Genomic DNA, 27,874 nt, shown 5'->3' on the forward strand with positions numbered 1-27,874 from the left:
TTTATTTATACACGTTTGCAAAAGTAGAATTGTCAAATTTACTGTTCTTTTATTTTATGTCTTTAGGATTTATATCACACTTAGGAAGGTCTTTCTTACCCTTAGACTATAAATACAAATATTTTATAATATCACCATGCAGTTCTTCAAAAGACTGAATTTCATATTACTCATTCACACGAAGTCTTAAAATGGTACCATTAACCACTGATTGTCAACTAGAGATGATTTTGCCCCCCCATGGAACATTTTGCCATGTCTGAAGACATATTTGGTATACACACTGGGGGTGTGCTACTGACATTTAGTGGGTAGACGCAGAGATGCAGCTAAACCTCCTGCAATGCACAGAACAGCTTCCTCCCATAATATCCGTGGGTAAAAAATTCAGCCCAAAATGTTAATAGTGATGAGGTTGAGAAAACTTGCCATAAACCAACTCTTTTGCTTGGTTGCTCAGATCCCCACTGTTTTGGTCTTCTGCCTATCATAGAACATTGAAAAGATTGAGTGAGATGGGAAAGAAAGAAAAGGGAGGAACTGGATAAGGACATTTTGGTAAGTTGGAGAAAGCCATCTTTCCTCATTGGTAATATCCTTAATTCAGTCCTTGTAATTCAGCTCCAAAAGCTTAAATTTAACAAGCATCATTTTATACAGTACACCAGAAAGAGTCAAAATATTGGAGAAAAAGATCTGGCAGACATTATTGGCACACCACTAAGGGACCACTAAGAGACGAATTATTATGTAAATGCCTTTATTTGAACTAATACATTGCTTTCAGATTACATCACTTTTCAGAGTTAGAGTAATATTATGACCTTGAAAACTATAGCAAACAGCTTGACAAAGCAAGAGTACATAAGTCTTACATATATTTTAATTTTTATTTTTAGTGACCACATCTCCTTGTCTTAGGTGTAAAATTAGAAAATCTATTTTACACTTAGCACAGTTGGCCTACCTTATCCTAAGTTCTGAGCACACTCTCTCCTCAGAAGTGGCATATTCAATAGCATTTTAAATCTAGAGAGAGTTTGATGATATAGGTTTTAAAACAAATAAGCAGATATTGAACTAAGTTTTTAAGACAAAATATATCAACTGTTTATAGCTTGGGTGTGAGGGGGAAGATGCAAATTTAAGGTACATTTTCCTCTGTCCGTAATGTGCTTTTTACTTACTTGAAAACCCCTTAAAAAAGTAGCAAAATCAGCAGTCTTATTTAATGTAATCAAAATATTCTTAAATGTACAAAAAAGGATCATGTAGAAAGAATACTGTAAAAAGATATGGATTTTAAGAATAAAAGAATATGAAAAGCTTCTATTACATTCTGCACAGCTAGTTACTTCCACAAATTTTCAGTACTATAAAGCAAAAGATACTCATATCTAAATGCCCTCTGACCACAGTTCTCGAATAAGAACTAGCATACTGAACAGAAAGCAAAATTATTGTCTAATATTCATATCCAATCATCTAAGCAATTCCCAAGAGCTGGACATCCCAAGAGGGAAAAAGATATATGGAAAGAAATAGCATACAGCAATGGGCAATGTCAAGGGCAGTAACCTAGGAGAGTAAATGATTTGGCTAGGAGCACATTTCAGGTGTGCCTGATAAATCCAACTTTGACTATGGGAAAGAGGAGGTGTTTTTATGAAAACTCTTTCCCCTGAGGACTCTCATGAGGAGCTAGTCTTGTTAATCAATCAAAATTAAAGGTCCTTTAAGTGACCAACAGTTCCTTAAGCCATGAGCACTTCACCTGGAAATAGCTGACCTACTAATCATGCACCTGGGAACAAGGTTGTTTTTATTCAGATTGGTTATTTTACACTCTCTTCATTCCCCTACCCATCAAGCATGCAAATACGGTCATGACCATCTTGGGCTTTACTTCCACGAGGTCTTCAGGGAGAGCATATACCCTGGCTCCAATTCTTCTAGCCATTGACACTGCATACCTATTTTTGAGGAAACAAAAATTAAGATGAAATTCTTGTCAGTTGAGGATACAATATGAGATCTATTTTCTCTTATATAATCATTTGGCAGGTATATAAAGCTTCCATATTTAAAGTTCAAATTGGAACGATTTCACTTTCTGTTATTTTGTTTTCTGTTTTATTGTTTTTGCAGTCACTCTTAAGTGACACTAGGTTTTTATAAGCTCTACTATTTGGGACAGTATTTATTCACTCTTTTTCTCCAATATTAAATGAGAATTAATTTTAGAGCCCTGACTTGATATGAAAATAAATGTTACTTATATACATACATACATATATGTATATATATATAAATCACTCAGATTGGCTATATGATCAATGTTGATATTCTCATTAAGCATGTAGTAAGATAACAGACACTCTCATGTGATCTACCTTAGAGATATGAGGTGAAAAATTATGCCAGATGAAAAATCCAAATTGCTTTGGTAGATGCAGCGAATACTTCCAAATATTCAAGGGAGGGTAGAGGGTCTACATGGCACATGGCCAGAATGGCCAGAGCAAGGAATAGAAAGGATAGACAAAGGAAGGAAAGAAAGAACTGACCTGTCCAGCTAGGGTAATTTGCAGGAGCACGCCTCAATTAATATATGAGGCATTTCTAGGTGTTCTGTAACAGGAATCTTTAAAGTTGGTCAAGTTTCTGCTAAAAGAAGTTTCGAGAGTTCTCTATATATTATAGATATTAAATATTTATCACGTATGCTACAAATATTTTTCAAGGAAGGAAGAAATAATGGTGCTTCACTCCAAAGTTTTGCAGTAATGCTTCTTAGCTATCCTATGAAGCTCTGCTCTGGGCTGATTTTCAGTGTGTACTATTAAAGCTTTCATGGGTTGCCTGTGAAACCAGGTCACGGTCAAGGTCTTTGGTGCAGGGAAGAGACAGGTGGAAAAGGCCTTCTGAATATTGCTGAAATGCAAGAATCTTCCAAGGCATATTGTCAGATGAGGGCTAAACATCCTTCCCATTTAGGGACCAAGATAATAAGCTCAACAAATTTCATAAGAGTGATCTATGCACAGTAACAAAGATATTAGAGAATAATGTGGTTTAAAAAAGAAGTGAGACAGAACCCTCTTATCCTTAGCCCATTTTTACCTTGTTGTAAGTTTGTAACTGAGTTGCACTGAAGCATACACTACATTATTTCTGTAAGCTACTAAAGCAACAACTAATTGAGTAAATACTAGGTCAGGCACAATGCTAAGTTCTTATATATTTTATTCATTTCAAAATATCTCAGGTAAGTATTTTTGCTCCCATTTACTGATGAGGAATCTGAGGCTCAGAGAGGTTTTCTCCAGGTGACAGACACCATTCTTAAGTTGCATAACCTAAATGAGAATGCAGATCTGCCTCACTACATAGCCTGTGCTCTTGCTAGGATATCATGCAGTAGTCCTTACTTGGCATTATTGTGCTTGTCATCTTCTGTTAGATTGCCGCTCTTAACTAGGTCATAGTTTATGCAGCCTGGCTGGATGGCATCAATTAAATCCACAACTGCCAAACTGGAGCTGATGGTCTTGTCCTAGTATAAAAGAAAAATCTGAGAATTTCAATATGTACAAATCAACATATGATTGCTTATATAAAGTTGCCCAAAAAACAAAGTCAAGCGAATTGAAAGAGAGAATCTTGCCATTGGTCCAACAATAATTCTGACTCACAAAGAAACCAAAGGTTGTTCTTCCAAATTATAGACATGCCAAGTTATAGAAACTTTCTAGTAAACATCGTGCTAGTCATACATGTAATTCTTACCTTAAAACTCTGAATGGACGTTGATTTTCCAGCTTCATTCAATGTTCTGTTCACCCAGCTTACAATGATGTCGTCATTAGCTTTCTGACCATCTCCAAGATCTTCCAGGACATTGAGGGTATATCTAAAAGAAAAAAGCAGAAGAAAATGTCCCAATCTACTTAATGAGAAATAAAACGCATACATTAGGAAGCTGCTTTATCTTCCATTTTTTTTTGTTCTTTAGATTTGAAAAAACTAAAGATTCCATGGAAAGAGAGTCATGCTATATGAAAAAAAAATATTTCAACTAGAAGTGGCTTGCCACTGATTTACCCTTTGTAGTAGTGTGCATGTGGGGAGGGAGATTTTCAGTGCTTTAATGAGCAAGCCCAACACTCTACACCAGGTACATTTTGTACTATTCCAACAGTGTTAATGACTTAAAATAAGCTATGTTTTGGCTGATGCCCACAGTCATAATAAATGTTTTTCAATATTATAGTTAAGTGATCTTCTTTTTCAAATAGATACATGAGATGTTCATAATTTTTACTAACTATATTTCTATTCACTGACACTAAATGAGGCTCAAGTCCACAGGTCAGGTTTCCTATGAAAAAAAGGAAATAGTCATAGTTCCGCTGCCTAACTTTCAAGATGGCATCTCCCAGGGAACATCCAACATATACTCATTACTTAAGCTCATTTCAGAGTCTAAATACAAAAATTTCAAATGTGTATTCATTGACATGTTTGCTTAAAAATAATGAGTGGTCTAGTTATTATATTATTGATTGAATTTCAACTGTAATGGAAAAATAAAAAAAAATAATGACTAGATCACAGACCTGTATTAGATTAAACCTTAAACAGCTAAAATTATGTATCATACCTTCTCATCAGCTGCCAGACTAAAGCTAAAGTCAGGGTTTGGTTCCCATCATTTAGGTCTTGCCCTCCAATGCCAACCAGGGAGAATTTGGCAGGATGCTTCCCTAATTCAATAGCATAGTTGCAGTTTTCTAGCTGCAAACACACAAAAGTAAATGGTTAAAGATTTTAATTTGTTTAATCTGTATACACGTGTGTGGTGCTAGATGCTTAGCACATAAAAATAAACAAGACACAGTTCTTATCCTCAAGAAGCTTAGAGTTAAGAGATTTCCAAACACAAGAAACAAATTTAAAATAAAAATAGTCTGTAAAAAAGATATGTGGCAACTTAATTATCTACCTTTTTCATGTTGGCTCCAAGTTTCGGATATGGAGGTTTATTAACCTTACTCCAGTCAACAGGAACTTTAATTCGTTCATATAACTGTAAGATTACCAGGGCATCTTGCAGGTCGCTAACAATTTAAAAATAATTTAATCAGTGTTTTTAGATAGCTGGGTTTTTGTTTCCTTAAAAACAGTAACACTATACTGTCAAATAAGATAAATAAAACCATAGATAATACCCATATTTTCTATCAATCTATGCTGAAAATTGAACCAAGACCATCTGATTCACTTAAAAGTATTGAGAGCTTACTGTTTGCAAGGAAGTGTTCTAGAAGCTGAGCACATAGGAGAAAAATCCCTGGCCTCACATTAGAGCCAGAGAGAGATAATAAACAAGTATATGGATAAACAGATATGATTTTGGGGTGCGTATGAGTATTATGAAGAAAAAAAAGAACTAGGGTTAGGGGTTAGAGAGTGGCAGGTGGTGGTCAGGATCTGAATCAGTGGCTTGAATAAGAGAGTGAGGCATTAGATGTGGAAAAGAACATTCCAGGCTGAGAGAACAGTGAGCACAAAGACCCCCTCCACCCCCAGGCATCATGGATGGTCTGCTTAAAGCATTCCCTGATCTTTGCCTCAAATTTCTAGGGTATTTGCACCCTAGAAAGACATTTATGCATTCTATCACTGATAGTTGATGACAGTGTAAAGAAATAATCGGGGCTTATGTGTATTTGGAAAATGATAACAAAGTCACAACTCAACATTTTCAAATATAAATATTCACTACAAACTAACATTTAGAAAATGTTTACAGCTGTAATTATTTGTGTAGAACCCATTCATGATGTTCACAGCTGTTTACATAGCAGTAGAAAGGCTTACGCATAGAGATGGTTTACATGAGGATTAACACCAAGAGAGTTCATCCAGTTACGGAAGGTTCTTTCTTCGCGAGTTTCTCCTATTAAAAATATTCACAAAATTTATATATTTATTAAATATCTTGTATATGTGCATATATTAACCCATATATGATTATTTTATTTCCTTTGTATAGATCCAGAGGTTTTCTCCAATATTAACTTCCAAGCTTTCTCTCTAAATGTATTCTCTAGATACATATTTAATTTTTTATTTGTTGAATTTATTTTAAAATTAAAGAATATAACCTTATGATAACCAGTTAACCAACTTGGAGGAACTTTTTATAATCCCCTACCCCACTTTAATACTTCTTCAATATCTCCACAAGTCCCCATACTTGAAAGTAACTAACGTAATCAAATTTAGTTTCTATTTAAAAAATTTGCTATGGTCATATGAACCTTATGTCTTCCCTCTACCCATTTTTAAACATTAAGCTACACATAAGTATGTCTTTTACATTCTTTTTTTTTTTAATGCCTACAGTACTTGGTATTCCTAGGTAGTCTCCCCTCCAAGTGCTAACCAGGCCCGACCCTGCTTAGCTTCCAAGATCTGACGAGATCCGGCACTTTTGGGGTGGCATGGCCATAGACCTTTTACATTCTTACATTACAGCAACAAACTAGTTGAAACTTCAAAAGTATAAAATTTAAAAATTTTATAGCTATGCCAGTGGATACTCAACAGCTACTATTTGCATTTGTTAATTTTTAAATACTATATTTCATGCATGTATAATCTGGAAAAGGTAAACTCTGCTTTCCTGAACTTAAATAATTAATTATCATACATTAATATTATTTTCTGAGTAGGTCAGTGTGAAAGGAACTGAGGCTAGTTCCAGTTAGTCTGATTGTGGAAGAATAAAACATAAATATGGTAAATTTACACGTCAAATTTTATGCAGTTGTGCATTTTTCTGGTGAGAAGTTTAAAAAGTGATCTAACTCTAAAATAGTCAAATAAAACATTGGTTTACTATGTGGCCTTAAATGAAGTGGCCCTAGACTACTTTAAAAGTAGCATTCCTTTCTTCACTTATATCATCTTTTTCTGTCAGCTGCCAGTTTTTACTCAGCCCTTGGGTCTACTTCTAGCAGTCATTTGCTAAAAGAAAGTAGATAAGGAAATTTATCAAGTCAAGATTATGAAATCATCATGGCCTGTGTATTTCTGCTCTGTAGTCCCACCCATTAGAATTGGAAAAACCTTTTAATTACCTTCTAATAGAGTCCAGTCAATATCCTGGTTCTCTGGCTTAGTTAGTGCCGGGTACTTATTAAATAAGTTAGCCACAAAGGCTAAGTTGAGTTTGGGGTTTCCACTGACAACATCAGCAGGAGTAACAAACTGTCTGCAACCTAATTTGTCTGCTTGTTGAAGCATACTCTCAGCTCTCTTCAAATCATCTGTTTCCTGTTGAAGTAAAAGAAGAAGACATTTTTAAGAGGCCATACTAAAAATACAGACATATTTCCATACAATGATAGGTTAGGTATACAATTCTACTTTCTCTTAGCCAACATATGGTACTTATTATAAAATTGTTTTGAATGCAAAAAAAAAAAAAGTTGGTAGTGCTGGATATGCAGTACCTTGAAAACACTCTAGATGGCACCAGATTGTAGATCTAAGTACATAGTATATTAAACTCAACTGGAATTATATCTCATACACCAAAGCTCATCAAGAATTGATCTACCATATGATTCAGCAATCCCTCTACTGGGTATTTACCCCAAAGACTTGAAAACTCATATCAGAAAAGATATTTGCACAACGATGTTCATAGCAGCATTATTCGCAGTGGCCAGGACATGGAAGAAACCAAAGTCTCCTATGATATATTGGTTAAAGAAGCTGTGGTACATATATATACAATGGAATATTACTCAGCCATAAGAAGACATGAAATATTGCCATTTGCGACAACATGGATGGACCTCGAGATAATCATGTTAAGCGAAATAAGCCAGATAGAAAAGTTGAAAATCACACAATTTTCAGGACAAAGGACAAAGAGGATCAAAAACAAGAAAAAACAAGACAAAGAAATCACATGATGTGGGATATCACTTATATGTGGGATATAAACCTAAAAGCAACAAATGAAAAGGACAAACTAACAGAGACTCATGCACATGGACTATAGACTAGTGGTTACCAGAGAGTAGGGAGGACGGGGGAGGTAGACGGACTAAAATGGGTCAAATATAGCGGGGTAGGGAGAGGGTGAAGTGAGTAAAGAGGATCAAATATATGGTAGTTGAAGGAAGTTGGACTTTGGGTGGTAAACACTCAATAGAATATACAGATGTCAAATGATAATATACACCTGAAAATTATATAATTGTATTAACCAATGTAACCCCAATAAACTTAATTTAAAATGAAGAAAAAAACTAAAATTGTTCAGATTTTTAAATTAGGTTGTAAATAAAGTATAAGGCTAAAAAAGATGAAGGATATTGAAAACCAAGGGAAAAGTATGAGCAAAGGCTCCAAGGTAAATAAAATGAGTTTGGTGGGGATGGGGGAGTCCAGACCAGTGGGAAATAACACTGGCTAGGAGAGATGGAGCAAGATTGTATAGGGCCTTCCTTAAATGCTAAGCAGGACATTTCAGACTAAACTCTAGTGTCAGTGGGTGATCCTTAAAGGATTCCAAGAAAAAACAAGACAAAGAAAGGAGTATAGGAGATCAATCAAGGAGGACTGACTGAAGAGCTTTATCAGAATCAGAATTAGTTAGTATACTGGTACCATTTACCCAGGCACCTGGCTAGCCATGCCAGACAGCTCCCTGAGTGTGCAAAGGACTGTGATTCATTCATACCAACAGTGACCTGAGCTGAAGAGTTTCACATTTAACATACCAACAGAAATACAAGCAAACAAGTAAGTTACAAATTCATTTCTGGTAAGGGCAGTATAAATGGTTTAGCCAGTATAATCCATTCAATCCTATTGCATTATAGGCTAGAAATGTAGATTTTTAAAATTAGTAGAATGCACTCCATATTTAATGGGTAGAAAGAACCAGAGGATCCTAGAAACTTGAGACTAAACAGTTTAGTCCAAATGCTGACATTATGGATGAGCAAAATGAGATCCAATTTTGGAAAACAACTTATTCTAGGTCATTGAACAAATTGATGATGTAATCAAGGAACATGGTCCATGACACTGATTACCCAAATTGGATTTCATGGATCAGGAGTTTGTATACATACTCACATTATTCTCAATACAGGAGTATTACAGATGCTTATATGAATATGTAGTCATTAAATATATCTTTGTGGTTATAATCCAAATGCTTCGGGAAGGTTAGTCTCTAGTGTTTATTTCCCCAAACTTGTTTTGAATATTTTGTGCCATCCATAAAAACCAATACAACCATAAATATGCAACTCACTAATGAACTCTCAAAAAAAATCAAAGCTTGTCTTTCTGCCTCAGAATGACACCTACAGCAATAAATTTTAAAAGAATACTTAAAACTGTCAATTCGACTACATGCAATTATAAGAATTCTTGTATTTATAAGAAACTGACAACAATTTCATAAGATCGTAAAATTCAAAAGAAGCACTTATACTTACATTGAAACCTGACATGTTAATGTCTATCCGTGGTTCACCTTCCTTCTGTCCTTTTGGTGCAATTTGATTGAGAAGATGGAAATAAGCTTTGGAGTCCTACAAATAAATTGAAAATGTCAGTGAGATCACATTTACAAAGTAGGAATGTATATTTGTCTCATGTTTGGAAAGATATTTACATTGGATTTTATGAGAATATATGGCATAAACCTTTGTCTTCTAAATTAACAGATATTTTCCCCAGAAAAGTTTATCTATCTGGCTTTGTCTGCCTTGAGTATGAATGAACTGGATTTTGTCATAACTTTACAATTTATTGGAGTCATCAATACAATAATGCTAGTAAACATGTAACTAGTTCTGTACCTTCACTGAATTACTGAAGTCAATAAGCTTGGTAGATAAAACAAGCAAGCAAAAACAAGCGAGAGAGAAGAAATCCAGGAAGCATAGGGAAAGAGAAAATAAACAGGTTACATTATTACAAAGCACAATATATATTATAACCTATGGAGAAGAGATTAGCTGTGTTAAAGATGTATTTAATTGTAAGTTTAAATGACAAAAATTTTCAAGCTGGTGAAATAACATTTAACTCTTTATGATATGAATATACTTAATTAAAAACAAGCATCCCTTTTTGTTTTATGCCCCTGAACTCTTTCATCAATTGAACATTTTTACTTAGAATCCTAATTCCTAAAATAAAGTGGTGTTGCTCATATCAGGGGTGGGCTTCATGAATTCAGCTGTGTGGACACTCCACAGAACACAGCTTGAAAACCATTATACTAGTGTAAATACTTAATAAAGGTCTTCAACATCCATATCAAGTAAAATTCTGTCTCTCTGAAATATCAGAGGATAGGAGCCGGAGTCAAGATTGTTTAATCCTGCTATATCTGAAGATTACCTTCCCAGCTATGATAGTTTGTTATTACCGGGCCTTGATAGTCCAGACAGGCTAAACTCTAGAGTTTCTCACAGTAAACTCTAGAGATTATGTGCATCCTGATCCCCTGGGATGTGGCTCAAAATGCAGATTACTGAATCCAACCCCATACCTACCAAATATGATGACTCTGGGAGCTGCCCAGAAAGCTGCATCTTAAACAAGCTACTCAAGTGAGTTTGATACACAGTGCCATAAATTATTCTAAGTATGGAGGAAATCAGGTGAGTAGAAGCCATTTCAAAGCAATTCATGAAATGCAAACACAGATCCTACCATTTGTGGTCACAGGATTTACTTCCTTCTAATAGTGCACGACAGTTGTGATTATGCTTTCATTAACAATTACCTACTAAAGGTGCAGAAATAATTCATAATCTAATCCTATGCATTGGAGAAGAACAGGTAAAGAGCAAACCCAGCATAGTTTGTATTTACTACCTTGAAAAGGGCTTTGCAGGTGAAAATTTGAACTTGAATACAGATAAATTGGATGTTCCTTTACACATTACTGAACAATCCTTTGCTTTTTAAAAATATTCAAAGCAGGCTTCATATTCAAGTAAAATTTCCTTTTGTACATTTAAAATACATGCCAGAACATAAAATTCACTTACGAATGGTTTTCAAGAACATATCTAATATATGAAGCAAAATATGGCAGGCCAAACGTTGTGCAAGTTAAAAGAAGGGGTAGGGCCAATTTGTCTCATAATTTTGGGGTTATCCATGAAGTCAGTAGTGTAAATATCTCATTACTCCCTCTCACTCCTGAATAAATTGATATTATCACAGTCTATTGTTTTCATAGCCCTGCTGGTCAGTGACATCTGGTGAAGATTTTTGAGGTTGTTCCCTATGTCCCAACATCTGGATTTTGAGAGTCCAGTCAGTTAATGAGAATTCCACAATATCTGCTATGATAATTTTGGCCCTCTCTCCCTGAAGCCAAGGGTAACACGTGGTATAGGAATGCTACCAATGTCTCCCTCCTTTGCTAGTTTTCCCCTACTGGTCATGGTGAGCAGTAAGCTCCAGAATTCGATTCAACACAAGGAATCTTTGTAGGTCTTTTATGTGCCAGGTGTTGTGTTAGAGGTGGGCTTAGTAGGAGGGAACTGTGGCAAAGGCTGAGATAGGAGACAGAGACATCAGTACTCTGAAGAACTCAATGTCTAAAGGTGGGAACATATGACAGGAGAGGAGGCAAATAAGAAAGTGGAAGGGGGATCTTGAGGCTCCTTCTCTCTCCTAGATATTTACTAACAGGTACACTGAAGCCTAGAAAAGGAAGTTAGGAATAGAATAGTCATGGCCCATCATTTTCTACTCCATATTTAAAAATAAACAGAATATAAAATGCTGGGACCGTATGTTTTCACTCTTTTCCACAAAATGAAAGCTAGACTTGATGTGCATGCTCCTTACTTACTTGGCTCCATCTCTCTACTGAAATCTACCATCTGGGCAAGAAGGAACAAGGCTTGGTAATATACTGGTAGGATTTTCTCTCTGTTAAGCTGGGATGAAATCTCTCAAATCATTACATACCACCTGAAGTGCTATTGTTCTTTGCATAGTTACCTTGATGTCAGCACTAAAGTTGTTGATTTTTTGCCAGCCCGAATTTTCCAAATGAAAGTTGGCCCATCTAAGCAGTAGCTCTTCTGGAGACAATTTCATAAGCTCCTCCAAAGTCTCACCATCTCTAAGTAAAGCAGCCAAGGCTGTAAGAAAAAAAGAAATGCACGACCAATAAATTATATGATAATGGCCGTTATAAGTTCATTCAGTCTTTTGACATTGTTAGTGCAAAAACCAGTATGACCTAGTTTTTTGTTTTCATGTACTCATAGTCTAATAAAAGATAAATATAAGTAGATAATCTGATGAGAGTACACAGCAACTATACAATGCTATAATTTCTTCTTTTCTTTATTATTCTTCATATTCTAAATAACAAATAAATTACAGCTTTTAAGATGAACATTTTCACATTATGTCATATATTTACATAAATTGCCCTTGTTTAATAATATTATAATCAGAGATTTGGGGGATGACATTTAAAATTGTAGAAACTTTTACTTTTTTTTTTGACTAAAGGAGCATAGAAACACTATGACGGTTATATTTAAGTATAATTAACACATTTTTAAAGAAATATAATTCAACTTCACATTTTCCATAGCATCTAACATGTAAAATTTGTTCAATAAGACTTCATTGCTGAATTGGATGCGTGGAAGAAGCTGAGGGATTTTTTTTTTGTAAATATTCCCATAAATGTTAAGTAGAGGCTGGGTGTTTGCATAGAGAATTATTTAAATTTAAGCATTGTTTTATGAAGAAGTTGTGTAGTCCTTATGCAATAATTACCTTATAAAATAGATTTATATTGAATAAGAAGACTGAAACCACCTGATTTCTGAAGACGTCTATGAAATACCTATATCAGGAAAATTTCATCTTTCATAGATTCTGCGCTTCACACCATGTGACTTTGGCACTGAGGGATTTAAGTGAGGACAGAGGCAGCATGTTCAATTGCACAAAATCCTACTTCTGCTCCTCATCTCTGCCAAGTCAAAGGCTTTAAAAGGTCAAAGAGCCTGACATCTATGTACCTGAGACCATGTCAAAGATAAATTACTTGATTTATTACATGAGCCAATGTAATTTTTCTATGTTGCCTCCCTTTCCTTTTTCAATGGACTTCATCTCTTTTAACAAGACAAACACCACTGTGAAAAAGGCCAGCAATTAGAAAAACTGTACTTGTTCAAGTATAGGTACCTTTGAGTGGATTGAAAGTATAAGTGCAATATATTCTTGAAAGTGCAAAAAAATCTTATAATGGATAAAAATGTGCAAAATAAGACTGCTGACAGATATTCTGAGACCTTGAAAATACTGAGAACCTCAATATTCTTTCCCAAAAGTAACTGAGGATTGAGATGATGATTTCTGGAATAAAATATGAAGATTTGCAGTGGTGCTTACTATTTTAAACTTCATAGGGAAAGGATAGTGTAGTACTTCCTAGGATCCCATGGCACTTGTACTGCACGTGGTTATAAATTCTACAAATCCATGTTGTGATTTACAAACCTATGCTGTAAACAGGATAATGCTTTGCTGGTTCAGGAAGTATGAGACCATCAAGGGCAGGTTAGAATATTTTTAAGAGTTCTAAATCTATGATAGAATATAAAAATAATTAAAAATAATAGGAGATGGTGCACAGTGGTAGAGCTAAGGGTGGTAATGGGGTGGGGGTTTGGTGGACAAAGCAGAAAAGAATAGATAGCAGTTTTGGGACCTTGGGAAAGTTCCTTAAACTCTCTGTGCTTTTGTGTCTTTATTGCAAAATGAATTCTAAAGTGTCAGACAAATGTTAATTACTACTAAAGAAGAAAGTTATAATTAGGCTATTTTCCTCAATAACACTATAGCATTACCTTATGTTAATTCTTGTTATCACCTAATTACCTCAATTAAGTGAAAGCATGACAGTCTGCATGACTAGAAGAAAATAACCAATAAACAACTTTCAAATTAACAACTGTGTTCCATTACCTTCATTCCTGCTTAATTCAATGTCAGCGAACAAACCGATCTTAATGATCTGCCAAAGCAATCCTAAAACCAGATGAGGTTTCCCAGCCCGCAAATCCTCTGCACCAATGTTCACAACATGACACCCAATGGCAGAAGCAGAGTTCAGTGCCAAATTCAAGTTTTCCTGCAAGACAGTCAATTTAAGCACCTGCTTATTGACCTTTACATTTTTTTAGGAGTGTACTTCTTCCTTCACTGAAAATAACTCAATGAGGAAATTAAAACCTGTATTAATTTTAGCCATACATGATCCACAGAAAACAAATTTCAGACATTGCTATTGAAAGCACGGCTAAAACAAATCTCAACCTTATTGCTACTGTCCTTTTCAGAATTCCATGGGAACTTGGTATTTTTATTCAGTCCTTTTGGAAGTACTAAAGGAAAAGGCTGAGTAACTAGAGTAAGTATATCCATGTGGTTTAAGTGTCATATTTCTTAAAATGCCTAATGAGAGGTCTATTGCACATAACTGAAGGAGGTTCAGAAGTTCTCAATCTCCTAAGAGGTGTTCTTGCTGGAGGGAATTTTGCTGTCAGTCTAATACCCACTTAAAAGAAAAAGTGTTCCATCCTTAAATGTGCTAATTAATCAAGAGCTTAAATATATTTGCTTATTTCTATATGTTTGAATACAATGTGTATTGAAAAGAACATAGGGCTTTGGAATTTGATTTGAACTTCAGTTCCATAATTAACTTCAGGCAAGATCAGAAACTTTTGTGTTTCAGCTCTCTTCTCTGTAAAATCTAGATAATAATCTGAAACTCAGAGTTGTAAGAATTAAGTGATAAGACACAAGTGCAGAGCCTATGGTCTGTAGAACAGGTCCTCAATTAGTAGTTTCATGGAAGAAGGAGGGGAGAACAATGCATACCTGAATGATGAAGGGTGTAAGTTTCTTCTTGTTGATTGCTCTTTCATCAATTGTATCAGGAACTGAAAGATTGATCATTTTACTGAAACAAAAATTTAACAATGAGTTGACTTATTCGCAAAGAGTCTGTAAATATTTGCAAACATTTTAAGGTTTATGTCACATGAAATTTGAAAAAATAAATGCAGTATATGACTTTTATCATGTTGATCTAAAAATTATATATATGAAAAGTGCAAATTAAAAAAAGACTAAAATGTTTACAGTAGTTGAGTACTTCTGAGTTGGGGATTGGAGCATATTTTCTCATTTTATTTTATTTTATTTTTATTTTCCACATTCTTTTATAAGGATGAATAACTTGAATATTTGAGAAAAACCTTGAATAAATGTTAAAAACAGACAAAATCCCACACTGAAATTGAGTCTCTTCTAGATTATATAATTCATGATTAAAAATTGCCATTTATCCACGAAGAGGTAAAATTAGTTAAGCATGAGATTCTTTCATTCACCAAATATTTATTGCATGCCAAAATTATGAGGTAGTGGTGAGAGACAAAAAAAGGTTATGTTAATTAGGCTAGAATCTGTGACTTATTAGGAAGATTTTGATTTGGTTAAAATTTGGTGTTAGACTCTAACATTTTAGATATTTATAATGCCCTAAAACATGTTATTCTGCATAGGAAAAAAACCATGCTGCTTTTCATGCAAAATTTAAATATTAAATCAATAGTACCATATTATTATCTTTATTAAAACACATGGGGAATTATTTCTTTAGTGTCTATAAATGATAAAACAGGGGATATCTTACATTTTTTAAATCAGCTTTTCAAACAAGGCAAAATGACCTTATTGCAAAAAAAGGGAATTTTATGTATTGCACACTGTAATCTAAAATATATCTATTGCACTGTTCTAAGCAATAGAATATGTAGTCAAATACTGTTCACAACAGCCCTGTGAGGTAAGTATAATAATACAGGGATCATAGTAGATGGAAAGTAAAATGCATTGGGGCTGAAATCTTGATTACAGTCACACAGCTACCAAGTAGCAGGGCCTGAATATGAACCCTGGCAGACTGATTATGGGGCATGCTTTTAACTCCTGTGCTACATGGCCTCTATCAACAGAAGCATCAGCTGACAAAATACTGATAATCTTATTTCATTTCTACCAAGATACTGGTGGCTCTGGGGCAGCAGCAGTGACAAATGCATTTTTCAGAAATAAGTACTTGGAGAGTGAGAATTGAAGAGCAGCCTGTTTCCTTTTGGGAAGCTATCATACTTTAAAATAAAGAGATACTGGCATACTTATGTTCAACGAAGTTGTAATACTCTACTTGCTCAGGTGGTGAGAAGAAATTGGAAGCCGAGAGCTTCCTTATAATGAGGCTCCCAGGCTAAATGACTGAGTTTTAGATTCACATTTTGGTGGTACTTTCATGGACAGACCTAGAGATGAAATGAAATGGGCAGAACCAATTTTCAATTCGATTTCCCAAGACGAAGTTGTCAAGTATCCAGAAACAAATACATCAATTATGTGGAATACCATCTTTGGAAATCTGGATATAAAATAAGCCAACATCTTACCAAAGCACAATTCCATCACCAACAGCTTTGAACAGGTCATCAGTATTTGGGTTCATTGGTATAACATGTCGGCAATCAGGATCATTTTCCAAAGCTTTGTTTATCCAGTTAACAAAAGCATATTTTTCTTCCTCTAAAATTATGTTGAATCACAAGAAATCAGTTCATACTCTAGGTTAAATATTTGACTTTAAATCCTAAAATAGTTGTTTAGTAATGTTGAACATTAATGTGTCACAAATATGTGGTTATCCTCTTTGGACATCCAGACACTTGAATGCAACCCGGTAGCTATTAGGAATTACAAAATTAACAAAAAGGGCAGGGCAGAGTTAACTGATTCTTAGAGAATTTAGTTACAAAATTATTTAAAAATTATTTTTATATTACTGTAGAACTCTACTATAATAAAGCTTGTCATTGCATATATTGTTGTATCATGTCTCTTGAAAGTTAACAAAGCCATACAATAAAAACTTAAAATGCCTTTATGACAAGTATTAGTCACAAGTCCAAATACATGTTGCAAGGGATCTCTACTATATTCTTAATTGGGAGGCAATGTTAATCTAGAACCCCTCCTTGATATTATAGAATGCACCATACTTAGTTCATTATGTTAACTTAACACACATGAAACTGTTACCTGAGTAAGAATGCTGTGTTCCTTCACTGGACAGCTCTGAAGTTCCTCCCAGAGCACAAATCCCTTCTTTCCTGTTGATTGCTTTGCGGAAGGTTTTGGCAATATCACTGCTTTTTACTTCTTGGAAAATCTATTAATTAAAACATATTGTTGATTCACAATTAATTATGTAGAATAAAGCATATTTATCTTCTTTTATACTGATCACTTAAAATTTTCCCCATAGATGATGAGCATTAAAAGATATGGAAAACTAGGTTTGAGATTTTAAAATGCTAAGCAAGTACAACAATATTGCTACTGAAAATGAAGTGCCAGAAAGTCAATTGCACACACTTGTCAAAAACATTAAGTGCCACATGCATTGAATCTGCTTTAAGCCAAAGACTAGTGTGGTTCAAAGACATAGGTAAATCTGTTAATTTTCTATGAACAAGGAAGGCTTTATTCTTTTACTGGAGAGAAAAGGTCTTTAACCACAATTCAGTGCAAAGAAAGATGAAAATTTATGACTCAACCAAAAAACCTATTTATTGGTATAATAAATAAAGAACTGTCTACATATTTCTTAAATACTGGAGTTTATGTAACCCCAAATTTGTTCCTGATCTACCAATGTGCATGGCTAAATTAGCCACTGATAGTAAAACAAGAACTGTCTATATATTTCTTAAATACTGGAGATTATGTAACCCCAAATTTGTTCCTGATCTACCAATGTGCATGGCTAAATTAGCCACTGATAGCAAAACAAGAGCAAGGGGTAGCATCTTCATAAAAACTTCTTTAAAAGGTATTTATAACACATAAGTGCACTTATCAAAAGAAACTTATGACCCTAGTGAAAAAGTTGCTGAACAAATAGGAAATAACTCAGAGGCCTTTAGCATTATTGATAAGTACATACACACATACATATCTCGGAAGGTGCAGCCTACATCTTAAGTTCATAGAACAGGTTATATTTGGGAGAGTAACCATGAATAGAAGCTGAAATCTAGCCCATGCTCCACTAACCAGGCCTGCCTTATGTCTAGCATAAGACTGTGTCAGACAGAAAGCAGGAGTGCCTTTTTACATTTAGTCTTTCCATCTTTTCATAATGAATCCGCCTAGAAAGTGACTTTTTATAACTGGTAGAAAAGTTGCTGTAGGTGCTATCAGCAGCCCTACCACAAAGTCATCTTTTCCTGTTATCTTTCTTAAATCCTGACTTTATTTGCACTTACAAACCCAAATTTATTTAGGAAAATAGTAAGCAGCAACTTTTACAAAATCAAGTTTACTCAATCTCTATAGCTGGTATTTCGTGCTATACCTGTAATTTCAGAGGTAGAATTTTAGAATGGATGTGTGTGTGCATGTGTCTATGTCTGTCTATGTATATAGACACACATACACAGTGACTACTCTAAATATTGCACACAGCCAATGAAAATTCCTCTCTGGCTTCCTCAAATCCTTGACTCCTGTTAAATATCAATAGTGTGAAGCTGATTCATGCACTTTGGGTAATTTTCAAATTATTAAAATTTTATTTATGCTCTGATTTTTTTAGTCCAACTTTAATTTCGTTTAATTTATCTTAACTTCCAAGCCAAGACTATACAACAAAACTGTGACCTGGGAATGCAGCAGTCTTAACTGTGATGCATTTTGTTCCAATAAATCCTCCTTTGATAACTATGCATCTGCTCAGTGAAAAAACAATATTCACTATTCTACCTCATTCTGAACTCTATTTCATTTAGTAAAATATTGTCCAGTAAATTAAAACCTAAAATGTGTACATTTTGTCATGACTGACATACTGTAAATCACCAGAATGACAAAAAAAGTGTCTAAAATGTTACTATGACATATGAAAAATTATTTTTCTTATTATATTTTTGCCTCAAGAATCATTTGCTTCTAAAAATTAGGTCCTTTCTATGATCACAATTTCAGCTGAAAAAGAAATCCAAATTTATATATATCATGGAAAAGGACTACAGATAGTAGTAGTAGTAATAATAATAATAATAATAATAACAATAATAATAATAATAATAAAATAATGTCTGCTGTATGATATTGTAATGCAGTTATTTACATAGCTGTAGTTAAACTCCTGATGCTTAGAAATGACACGCAAATTTGCAATTACATTAGTTAATTTTCAATTGTCTTAGAAGTTACATGACCTTCATTTTCTAAATATTTTTTGAAATTATTACAACCAAGCTCAAATTTTCAGTTTTGCAGTATTTTCCTTTGTTCCTTAGATTCAAAAAATTAAGAGATAATTGAAGATTTATGTATCCATTAAATTGATTCACTATATGAGAATTTACATTTTATTTTCTACTTTAGAAAAGAAATTGCTCCAGTGGATGATAAAAGCTATTTGAGTATCATAAGCCTTGGCTTAACAAGAATCTCCGAAATCAGAGATAATACAAGGCCAACTACTGTGATGGAGACTTCTCAATGAATCTTTTCAAAGCTACCCATTGTGATACTAATGAGCTCACTGTTTAGTGCTGTTTTCCCTCAAAGAAGAAGGACTCGCTTTATCACGTGTGAACAGACTCCTGGTGTGCACTACTCACTCTGGTTCTATAGATCTTTTCTAGTCTCTTTCATGAAATATATGTTTCTTACTCCTTTTAAAAGTTTCATCTCCTTTCTAGCTCAGCACAGAACTAGTGGCCAAACTTAAGAAATCCAGAGGCATAGGACTTAAGAAGGAAAGATTTCAGAAAGAACTGCAAAAACACGTTGACTGGCTTCCAGTGTTTGAGGCTTGTTTCAAAAGAAGCAGGTTTAGTTTTTTACTTTTATTGGAATCTCTTATAGGCCTAAACTTAGTAATAATAGCAAGAGAACACTGCTCTTTAAAAAAAAAATAGAAATAACTACCAACAACTAACACCTATATAGTACTTTATATGCTTGGCACTGTTCTTAGCACTTTACTTATATGAAGTCATTTAATCCCATCAGGTCGGTACTATTAATAAAAGCCCTAAAACAGGTCAACAACTTATTTCCATTAAGCAAGAGCAAGTTTCTTGCTGTGAAAATAAGAGTTTAATGCATACATCTCTGATGAAAGAACTTATTGCCATACCAGTCTTTTTGCAGATGTAGGGAAAAAACCACTATTATCTTGTAAGTATAAAAACCCAGTAATTTAGTTTTAAAATACTTTGAAGAAACAAAATCAGAGTATGAAATTTAATTTTAACATTTGAAGTTTACATATAATTTGGGGACTCTTTTCTTCTCCAAAATTAACAAACTGCTTTTGTTTGTAGCCTGGTTTGCAATTAGCAACTTGTAAGCAGCAATTTAAATGAAAAACAAAAAACTAACATGCAAGAACATGTTTATTTTATTTCTATTTCCTTATGTTAATACCTGACAGAAATAATGCGCTTCCTCTTTCTCAGGTAACTAAGATCTGCTCATGTGTTGTTTGACAATTTGTAAGATGTTCCATTGATGACAAAGCAGATGGGAGTGGATAGACATTTGGTTAGACACCCATCTTTCTTTCAGTACAGTCATGATGGTATCATTGTGAAACTTTAGGCAGGTTATTTTACTGTCCTTCATATTTCAAATTTCTTGAATAAAAGGGAGGTAACTGGAAAAAGCCACTAATTCCCTGTATAATGTCGGGCACATCACTTCCTTTTTCAGAAAACTAGGGTGTTTTGGTTTTTTTTTTGGTTTTAATTTGAAAAATGAAGGAGTATAAATGTATTGATTCCTTTCTCTTCTAAAATGTACACTTTAACTTAAAATGTCTTTATTAATATTTTATTTTAAAAATCCCTGGCGATGCCAAAATTGTTATGCATATTACTTTTTAAGAATATACTAAGGTAATCACATCTCCTCACTTAGAGGCCACAAACAGCTATGTGGAATCTGCAACGTTTCAAAATATACAAAATTAAGTATTTCCCTAAGAACATTTTTCTCAAAGACACTTTCATAATTTTGTCCTTTAACAATACCAGCACACTGCAAATCTTAACGATTTAAATCTGTTCTTTCTAGATTAAAAAATTCTGAGCATCAAATTATATTTTAAAAACCAGTCATCATTAACTACTCCTCTAAGCTGATTTAAATTCATAATTAAACATGCAGTTACAAGGTGAGCAAGTTATACATCAGAGGACATGCAAGTGATTATATTGCAAGTCAACTGCAACTTACTTTTGAACACAGAATTCAAAACAAAAGGCTTTGGCAATAACTGGAGATAAAAATTGTGAGGAAGAAATTTCAAAAGAAGATGGCAAGAACAATATCATTATAATTACGACATATGTCTGCATTTTAAAAACAATAACGACCTCCCCTGCCCCCCAAATGCTTTCAGCTGAGTAGATAGACATCATTAATTAATTTGCTTCTTTGAACTCTTAGGTATTCTTAAAGGGGTTAATTCTAATCGGAGAGAACACATCAGAATTTCAGTTCTGATGTGTTCAGTTCTGCAGTAACTGACAGGGTAATGTTATCATTTTAGGTGTCTTGGGGCAAAAATAAACCATGAAGGGGGGTAGCTCCATAGCGTAGTGGTTAGCATGTCTGCTTTACATGCAGAAGGTCCTGGGTTCGTGCCGCAGTTGGAGCCACGAACCATACACTGGATGTGCCAGGCCTCGGGTGCACACTGCAAGTGTGTGGGAGGAGATGCCCTGCCTTCAGAGATCCAGTTCTTAAGGGGAAATGGCAACATTCGTGGGTCAGGGGTGGAAGGAGGGGAACTAAAGAGAGGGAAAAAAAACATGAAAAAGGAGGACAAGAGTGCTAGGAAGTGTGATAAGTATTAGGCACTAATTACCTATTTGCAATATATACTGTAAGGAAAACCTAATTAGAACTAGTCAAAATTGGTATTAATAATAAATAAAAACAATAAAATCTTAAGAGTGTTCTTAATTGAGGAAAGCGGCAACAGCTATTCTTTAACATACATCTCAAATACTTTGTCAATTAATATGGATTGAAAATGGCATATGTCTAGAAAATCTAGACCTCACTCACTAGCAGCTAAAAGCATTAGGATTCAATAGTAAGTACTGCACATACAATCTCCAAGCACTGAGTATAGAACAATAAACCAGGTGCCTGGGGATCAAAGAATTAAGAAATCAGCCTCTAACCTTGCAGAGTATTTTATTACACTAGAGAAGTATACAAAATTTTTAAATGCCTCTTCTAATAGACTAAAAATATATGTTTTAACTTTTAATTATCAAAATTATCATCCTAGAGAAAATGGTATGGTTAAATACTACTATCACAGAATAACTAACATCTTTTTAATCAGAAAGGTTAACTACGGAAGCTTCCAACACTGTGAGTCAGGGTGTATCATTAAATTTTGGGAGCATACTGTTCACCAAGGGAGGGAGAAAAAGCACTTCCAGGATGTCATTTAGCACCTTGAAAAATGCCCTTTAATGAAGCCCCAAAGGAGATTTTTCACCTTGCACAGTGAACAATATGTTATATCTTTGATTATGTCAGTGCTCTTTTTTTCAATTCTTTTCTTAAGATATTCTAATGGCTAAAAGAACTAACTAAATTTAGTGGGTGAAATGAGCAAAATGTTATTAGTTATAACAGTACTAATACAATATATGTAGGAACTTAATATAATGGTACTTATAACTATAGGATCCCTTTAGACAAAAGAACAATCATTACCTCTAAAAATGGTGGATTTCCATATACTTACATAAACAAATTCGTCGAAACTTATCTTCCCATCTTTATTCCTGTCACCATCTAGCATGAGTTTTTGAATAATTTCTCTCACTTTATATCCTGGTAATGGCATATTAGCTTCTTTGAAAAGCTCGTGAAGTTCATAGTCACAAATGAATCCATTGCTGTTGAGATCTTTGTAAAAAAGAAGAGCAAGCAAAAAAGGAAAAAAAGTTTTAGGAGAAATAAATAAACCTATTATTTTTCTTCGTTTGAGGCTCAGTTCAAAAGTTCACCTAAATATAATTTTTTTACTTTCTTATTGTGTGGTAGCTGAAGTTTTTGAAAAGAGAAATGCAAATTTTAACAGAAAGAGCAAGGTTTACATCATATATCCTGTATACTAAACAGTGTGTAAGTAACTGCTTAAAAATAGTGACCCAAATATTAAGAAAGCATAGTTGTTTAATAAAATCAGTATTAAATCATGAAGCTAAGTTAAAAGAATTAGTAGATTGTACACCTATAGAGCACTGCCATAGTATAAAACAAATTCAACTACAGCTATTTAGATATTTTATGTTCCTTATTCTTCCATTAGTTTAATAGTTTTTTTGAATTAATGCTGATTATATTACAAAGCACAGCTGAAATTAAGCTATCATTTTCAGTGCCACTTTCTTTTTTTGTCTTTACTGAAATATAATAGACAATTAGTTGCTTGTATTTACATTGTACAATTCAATGAGTTTTTTCAATTATAGTTGGCATAAAATCATATACCAGTTTCAGTTGTATAGCATAGTGATCAGAGATCCACATAACTCGCAAAGTGATCACCCCACTAAATCTAGTGCCCTTCTTCCTCCTCACATATTTATTACAACATTATTAACCATCTTCCCCATGCTATACCCTACATCTCCATGTCTATTCTGCAACTATCCATTTGGACCTCTTAAACCCTTTGCCTTTCTTTGCCCCCCACAACACCCCTCCCATCTAGTATCCCTCTAAATATTCTCTGTATCTATGAGTTTATTTTTGCTTTTGTTGTTGTTGATGATTTTGTTCTTTAGATTCCACATGTATAAGAAATCATGCGATATTTGTCTTTCTCTGTCTGACCCATTTTATTTAGCGCAATACCCTCTAGGTCCATCACGGCAATATCTATTTCCATCCCCTTCCTTTAAGTATCCGTGTGCCTTTTAATCTGAAGTGATTCTCTCGTAGGCAGCATATGTAGGGGTCTTGTTTTCTTATCCATTTGGCCATTCTATCTTTGGGTTGGAACCCTTAATTCTTTTCCATTGGAGGTAACTTGAAAGGAATGTAGTTATTACCATTCTTTATTCCTGTTTTTGATACATGTTTTTTTTTTTTTAAAAATTCCTTTAACATTCCTATGTACTGGCTTGGTGCGATAATTCCGCTTTAACTTATTTTGTCTGACTCTTCATCTGTCCTTCGACTCTAAATGATAGCTTTGCTGGATAAAGTATTCTTGGTTGTTGATCCTGGGTTTTCCTCACGTCGAATATTTTGTGCCAAGTCCTGCATAGTTTCTTTTGAGAAATCAGCTGCCAGTCTTATGGGTGCTCCCTTGTAGGTAACTAACTGCTTTTCTCTTGCTGCTTTTAAGATTCTCTCTTTGTATTCAACCTCTGGCATATTAATTATGATGTGTCTTGGTGTGGGACTCTTTGGGTTCATTTTGGGGGGCCGGCTCTATGAGTTTCCTGAGGATTTATGTGTATTTCCTTCACCAGGTTAGGGAAATTTTCCATCATTATTTCTTCAAATAGCTCTTCAACATCTTGTTTTCCTTCAGGTACCCTTATGACACAGATATTTTTACCTCGAATAGTGTCCCATAGGCTCCTTAAATTATTATTATAGTCTTGGGTTCTTTTTTCTTGCCATTCTAATTGAGTGTCCTTGGCTTTCCCATCCTCTGTATAGGTCATTTGATCCTCTTCTTTATTCACTTTGTTTATTCCATTTAATATACTTCTCATCTCAGATAATGTGTTCTTCATTTCTGACTGGTTCCCTTTTATAATTTCCATTTCCATTTTTATGTTTTTCTTTATCTCTTTGTTGAAGTTCTCACTGAATTCATCTACACTTCCCATAAGTTCATTGAGCATCTTTATAATCAGTGTTTTGAATTCTGCATCTGTTAGGTTGCTTGACTCCATTGTTCCTGGATCTCTGTTTTGTTCTTTCATATGGTTTCTGCTTCTTCGTCTTCCCATTTTAGCTGCCTTTCTGTGTCTGTTTCTATGTATTAAGCAAAGCTGTCAAGTCTCCCAGTCTTGTTAGGGCAGCTTTGTGTGGTACGTGTCCAGTGGCACAGTCCTGAGAGGGGTTCAGCTGCCGATCAAGTTTAGCTCCAGCCTGTGCCCCTCCGGAGCCACCTGTTAAGATTCAGCAAGCAATCCACAGATGCTGTGCTTATAATTGCCTCAAAAAGCCACGCCAGAATCCGAAGTCAGCCGCCACCAGTGTGAGTCTAGGCGCTGCTCAGCAAGGGGCACCTGACTAAGCGAGGACACACCTGGATGTGGCCTGGGTGTCGCTACAAGTTGGGAGAGGGAGTTTCAGTGAATCCTTTGGGCGGAGCGACCTCTGTTATCCAGTTTGATGAAGTCTCCACTATGGCGGCGCTGAGTCCGCACACTGGGAGTGGGGGGCGCTCAACAGAGGAACAATGGATACCGCCAGCACTTCTGTTCACACGAGTCTTGCCTCGGCCCTCACTCCGACAACTTGGTGTCTCTCTGTAAGTCCCTGGTGCCTCCTGCGCGCGGCCGAATCGGTACTGGTGCTCAGAGCGAGCAAGTCCATCGCCGCGAAAGTCTGCTCGCAGACATGGCCCCTTTAAGAGGTGTCTGCTGCTGCTGTAGTCTCTGTTCCACTCAGCTGCTCAGGACTGGGCAGATTCGTGTCCTTGCTCCGCCTACCTTCTGTCCGTTGCAGGGTGATTTCTTAGTTTTCTCCCTAATTGTATGGCTTGTTCATCTAGATACCAGGCGATTTTCCTTGCTGTTTGCTCCTTGTTTCTGTCACAACTTTGATTTGGTCGCTAGAGGGACGGACAGAGCCTTTATCGTCTACGCCATTTTTTTTCTCCCTACTGCCACTTTCTCAAGAGTTAATATAAATACATGTTAGTCCAAGTTAAATATAGAGTTAATAAAATAGAATTGCTGTCCTGGGTTAGCAAATGTTTAAGATGACTATATAGATAACTTTAAAAAATGTTTGTGCTACTAGAGTTTTAATAGAGTATGTGTCTACGTGATGATGATGTCTATTCTAATACTGTTAAAAATGAAAACAAAAACCTTACCAAAGACCAAAAATTATTTTATTGGTAAAGAGGGTTAATGTACAGAGGATTGTAATAACTTGAGCATATTTTTTTAGTAAAGAAAGTTGGACTTTCACCAGCAATTTCAAATACCTACTATTCAACAATGTTTTTTATTCCTTATTATAATAATAAATTATTATAATAAAAGGAAACGACCTGAATAGAGAAATGACCTAAGATGTTCACGGCACAATTCAGGAAAACGTATTGTGAACAGTTCATCTATTCGATGCATTATAAACTCTGTACCAGGCACTGCTCTTGGGATTGGGGATATTGCAACCAATGAAAGAAAGTCTTGCTGTCAAAGAGCTTGCACTCTAATGACAAGTAATAAGCAAATATAACATGAGGTTTGATGATAAAATATAATGTAATATAACATAAGTGTTATGAAGAAAAATAAAGCACAGTAAAGGGTTCGACTGGGGGCTGATTTGTCCCCCAGGGGACATTCAGAAACTTCTGGAGATATTTTTGATTGTCATTTTGAGGAGGTTATATTTGAATGAAGACTTACATGAGGTAAAGGAACAAATCATGTGGCTATCTGGGGTAAGAGACTGCAAGTAAAGGAAATAGCAAATGCCAAGTCTATGATGTGGAGTAGTAACCAGTGTGTTTGGGAATAGCAAAGATCCAGTATGACTTGTACAGAGAGAGCAAAGGAGAAAGTGAGAGATGAGGTTAAGGAGCTGATCATAAAAGCTCGTATAGGCTATAGAACATACTTTTATTTTTATAAATATGATTTTATCCTAAGCATGATCTAAGTGTAATTCATATTGGCCAGTTTTTGCTAGTTATTAAAATATTAACTATCCTATATGAAACCATTTCCCCAATGCTTTAAAGGCTGATGAAATTCTATCTTTAGTTTTAATTGAAGTATACTTCTAAAGTCAAACAAATATTCTTAAATATAAGTGACTACGTTTAAAATCCATCAGTTAAAATCTCTATGCTTTTAAAACGCCATCCCCAAACTACCCAACACTTCTGAAAATCACTTATATTTCCTTTAAGGTAATGCATCTAATTCCCCTAGCGCACATCTTCATTTTCTTTGCTTTGAATTTATTAAAGGTCATACATCAAACACTTTATTAGTAAACTGTTTATATATAGAAATCAATCCATCAACAATACCTGCAGTCGCTAAAAAGAACAAAGTAGTACTTAGAGCACTGTGGCAGAATTTTAGCAATTTTTGATGAATGTAATTCTTGGGTTTAAATACACCTCCCATGCATATATGGATCTGTTTCTCTCATTTCTTTAAAAAGTTAAAACAGAACTCAGTGCTACTGTTGCATAGTGAAAGATACACAGCCTGGTCAAAGGGACACAATAAGTGAGAGTAATGTGACATAAGATCAAATTTCACTTTGGCTACTAATTTGCACAATTCACCTCTCCAGGTCTTAGTTTTCTCATTTATAAAAGGAATGCTTTGGATCAAATGATCTCTAAAGTCCCTTTTTGGCTCTAATACACTGTGATTCTAAATTTAAATACACAGGACTCATAAACCACACACAC

The 27,874-nt window shown here is 34.7% G+C and overlaps 1 protein-coding gene across 2 annotated transcripts in view; it reads right to left on the reverse strand.

The window, feature by feature from the left end:
* Positions 1 to 743: 743 nt before the first annotated feature.
* The window catches only part of PLS3 (plastin 3), a 91,931-nt gene continuing 64,800 nt past the window's right edge, over positions 744 to 27,874 (reverse strand). For both annotated transcript variants that reach the window (XM_039876618.1, XM_039876619.1), the window contains exons 3-16: positions 22,982 to 23,145; positions 17,236 to 17,365; positions 16,590 to 16,722; positions 14,983 to 15,064; positions 14,065 to 14,230; positions 12,070 to 12,212; positions 9,534 to 9,629; positions 7,149 to 7,344; positions 5,884 to 5,962; positions 5,006 to 5,120; positions 4,664 to 4,797; positions 3,790 to 3,913; positions 3,432 to 3,556; positions 744 to 1,973 (exon numbers count right to left, since the gene is read on the reverse strand). In XM_039876618.1, coding sequence (XP_039732552.1) covers positions 1,841 to 1,973; positions 3,432 to 3,556; positions 3,790 to 3,913; positions 4,664 to 4,797; positions 5,006 to 5,120; positions 5,884 to 5,962; positions 7,149 to 7,344; positions 9,534 to 9,629; positions 12,070 to 12,212; positions 14,065 to 14,230; positions 14,983 to 15,064; positions 16,590 to 16,722; positions 17,236 to 17,365; positions 22,982 to 23,145 — 1,820 coding nt within the window. In that variant the 3' untranslated portion in view covers positions 744 to 1,840. The remainder of the gene's footprint in view (positions 1,974 to 3,431; positions 3,557 to 3,789; positions 3,914 to 4,663; positions 4,798 to 5,005; positions 5,121 to 5,883; positions 5,963 to 7,148; positions 7,345 to 9,533; positions 9,630 to 12,069; positions 12,213 to 14,064; positions 14,231 to 14,982; positions 15,065 to 16,589; positions 16,723 to 17,235; positions 17,366 to 22,981; positions 23,146 to 27,874) is intronic.

Source organism: Pteropus medius, unplaced genomic scaffold (genome assembly GCF_902729225.1).
Source record: "Pteropus medius unplaced genomic scaffold, Ma_sr-lr_union100, whole genome shotgun sequence".
Classification (NCBI taxonomy): domain Eukaryota; kingdom Metazoa; phylum Chordata; class Mammalia; order Chiroptera; family Pteropodidae; genus Pteropus; species Pteropus medius.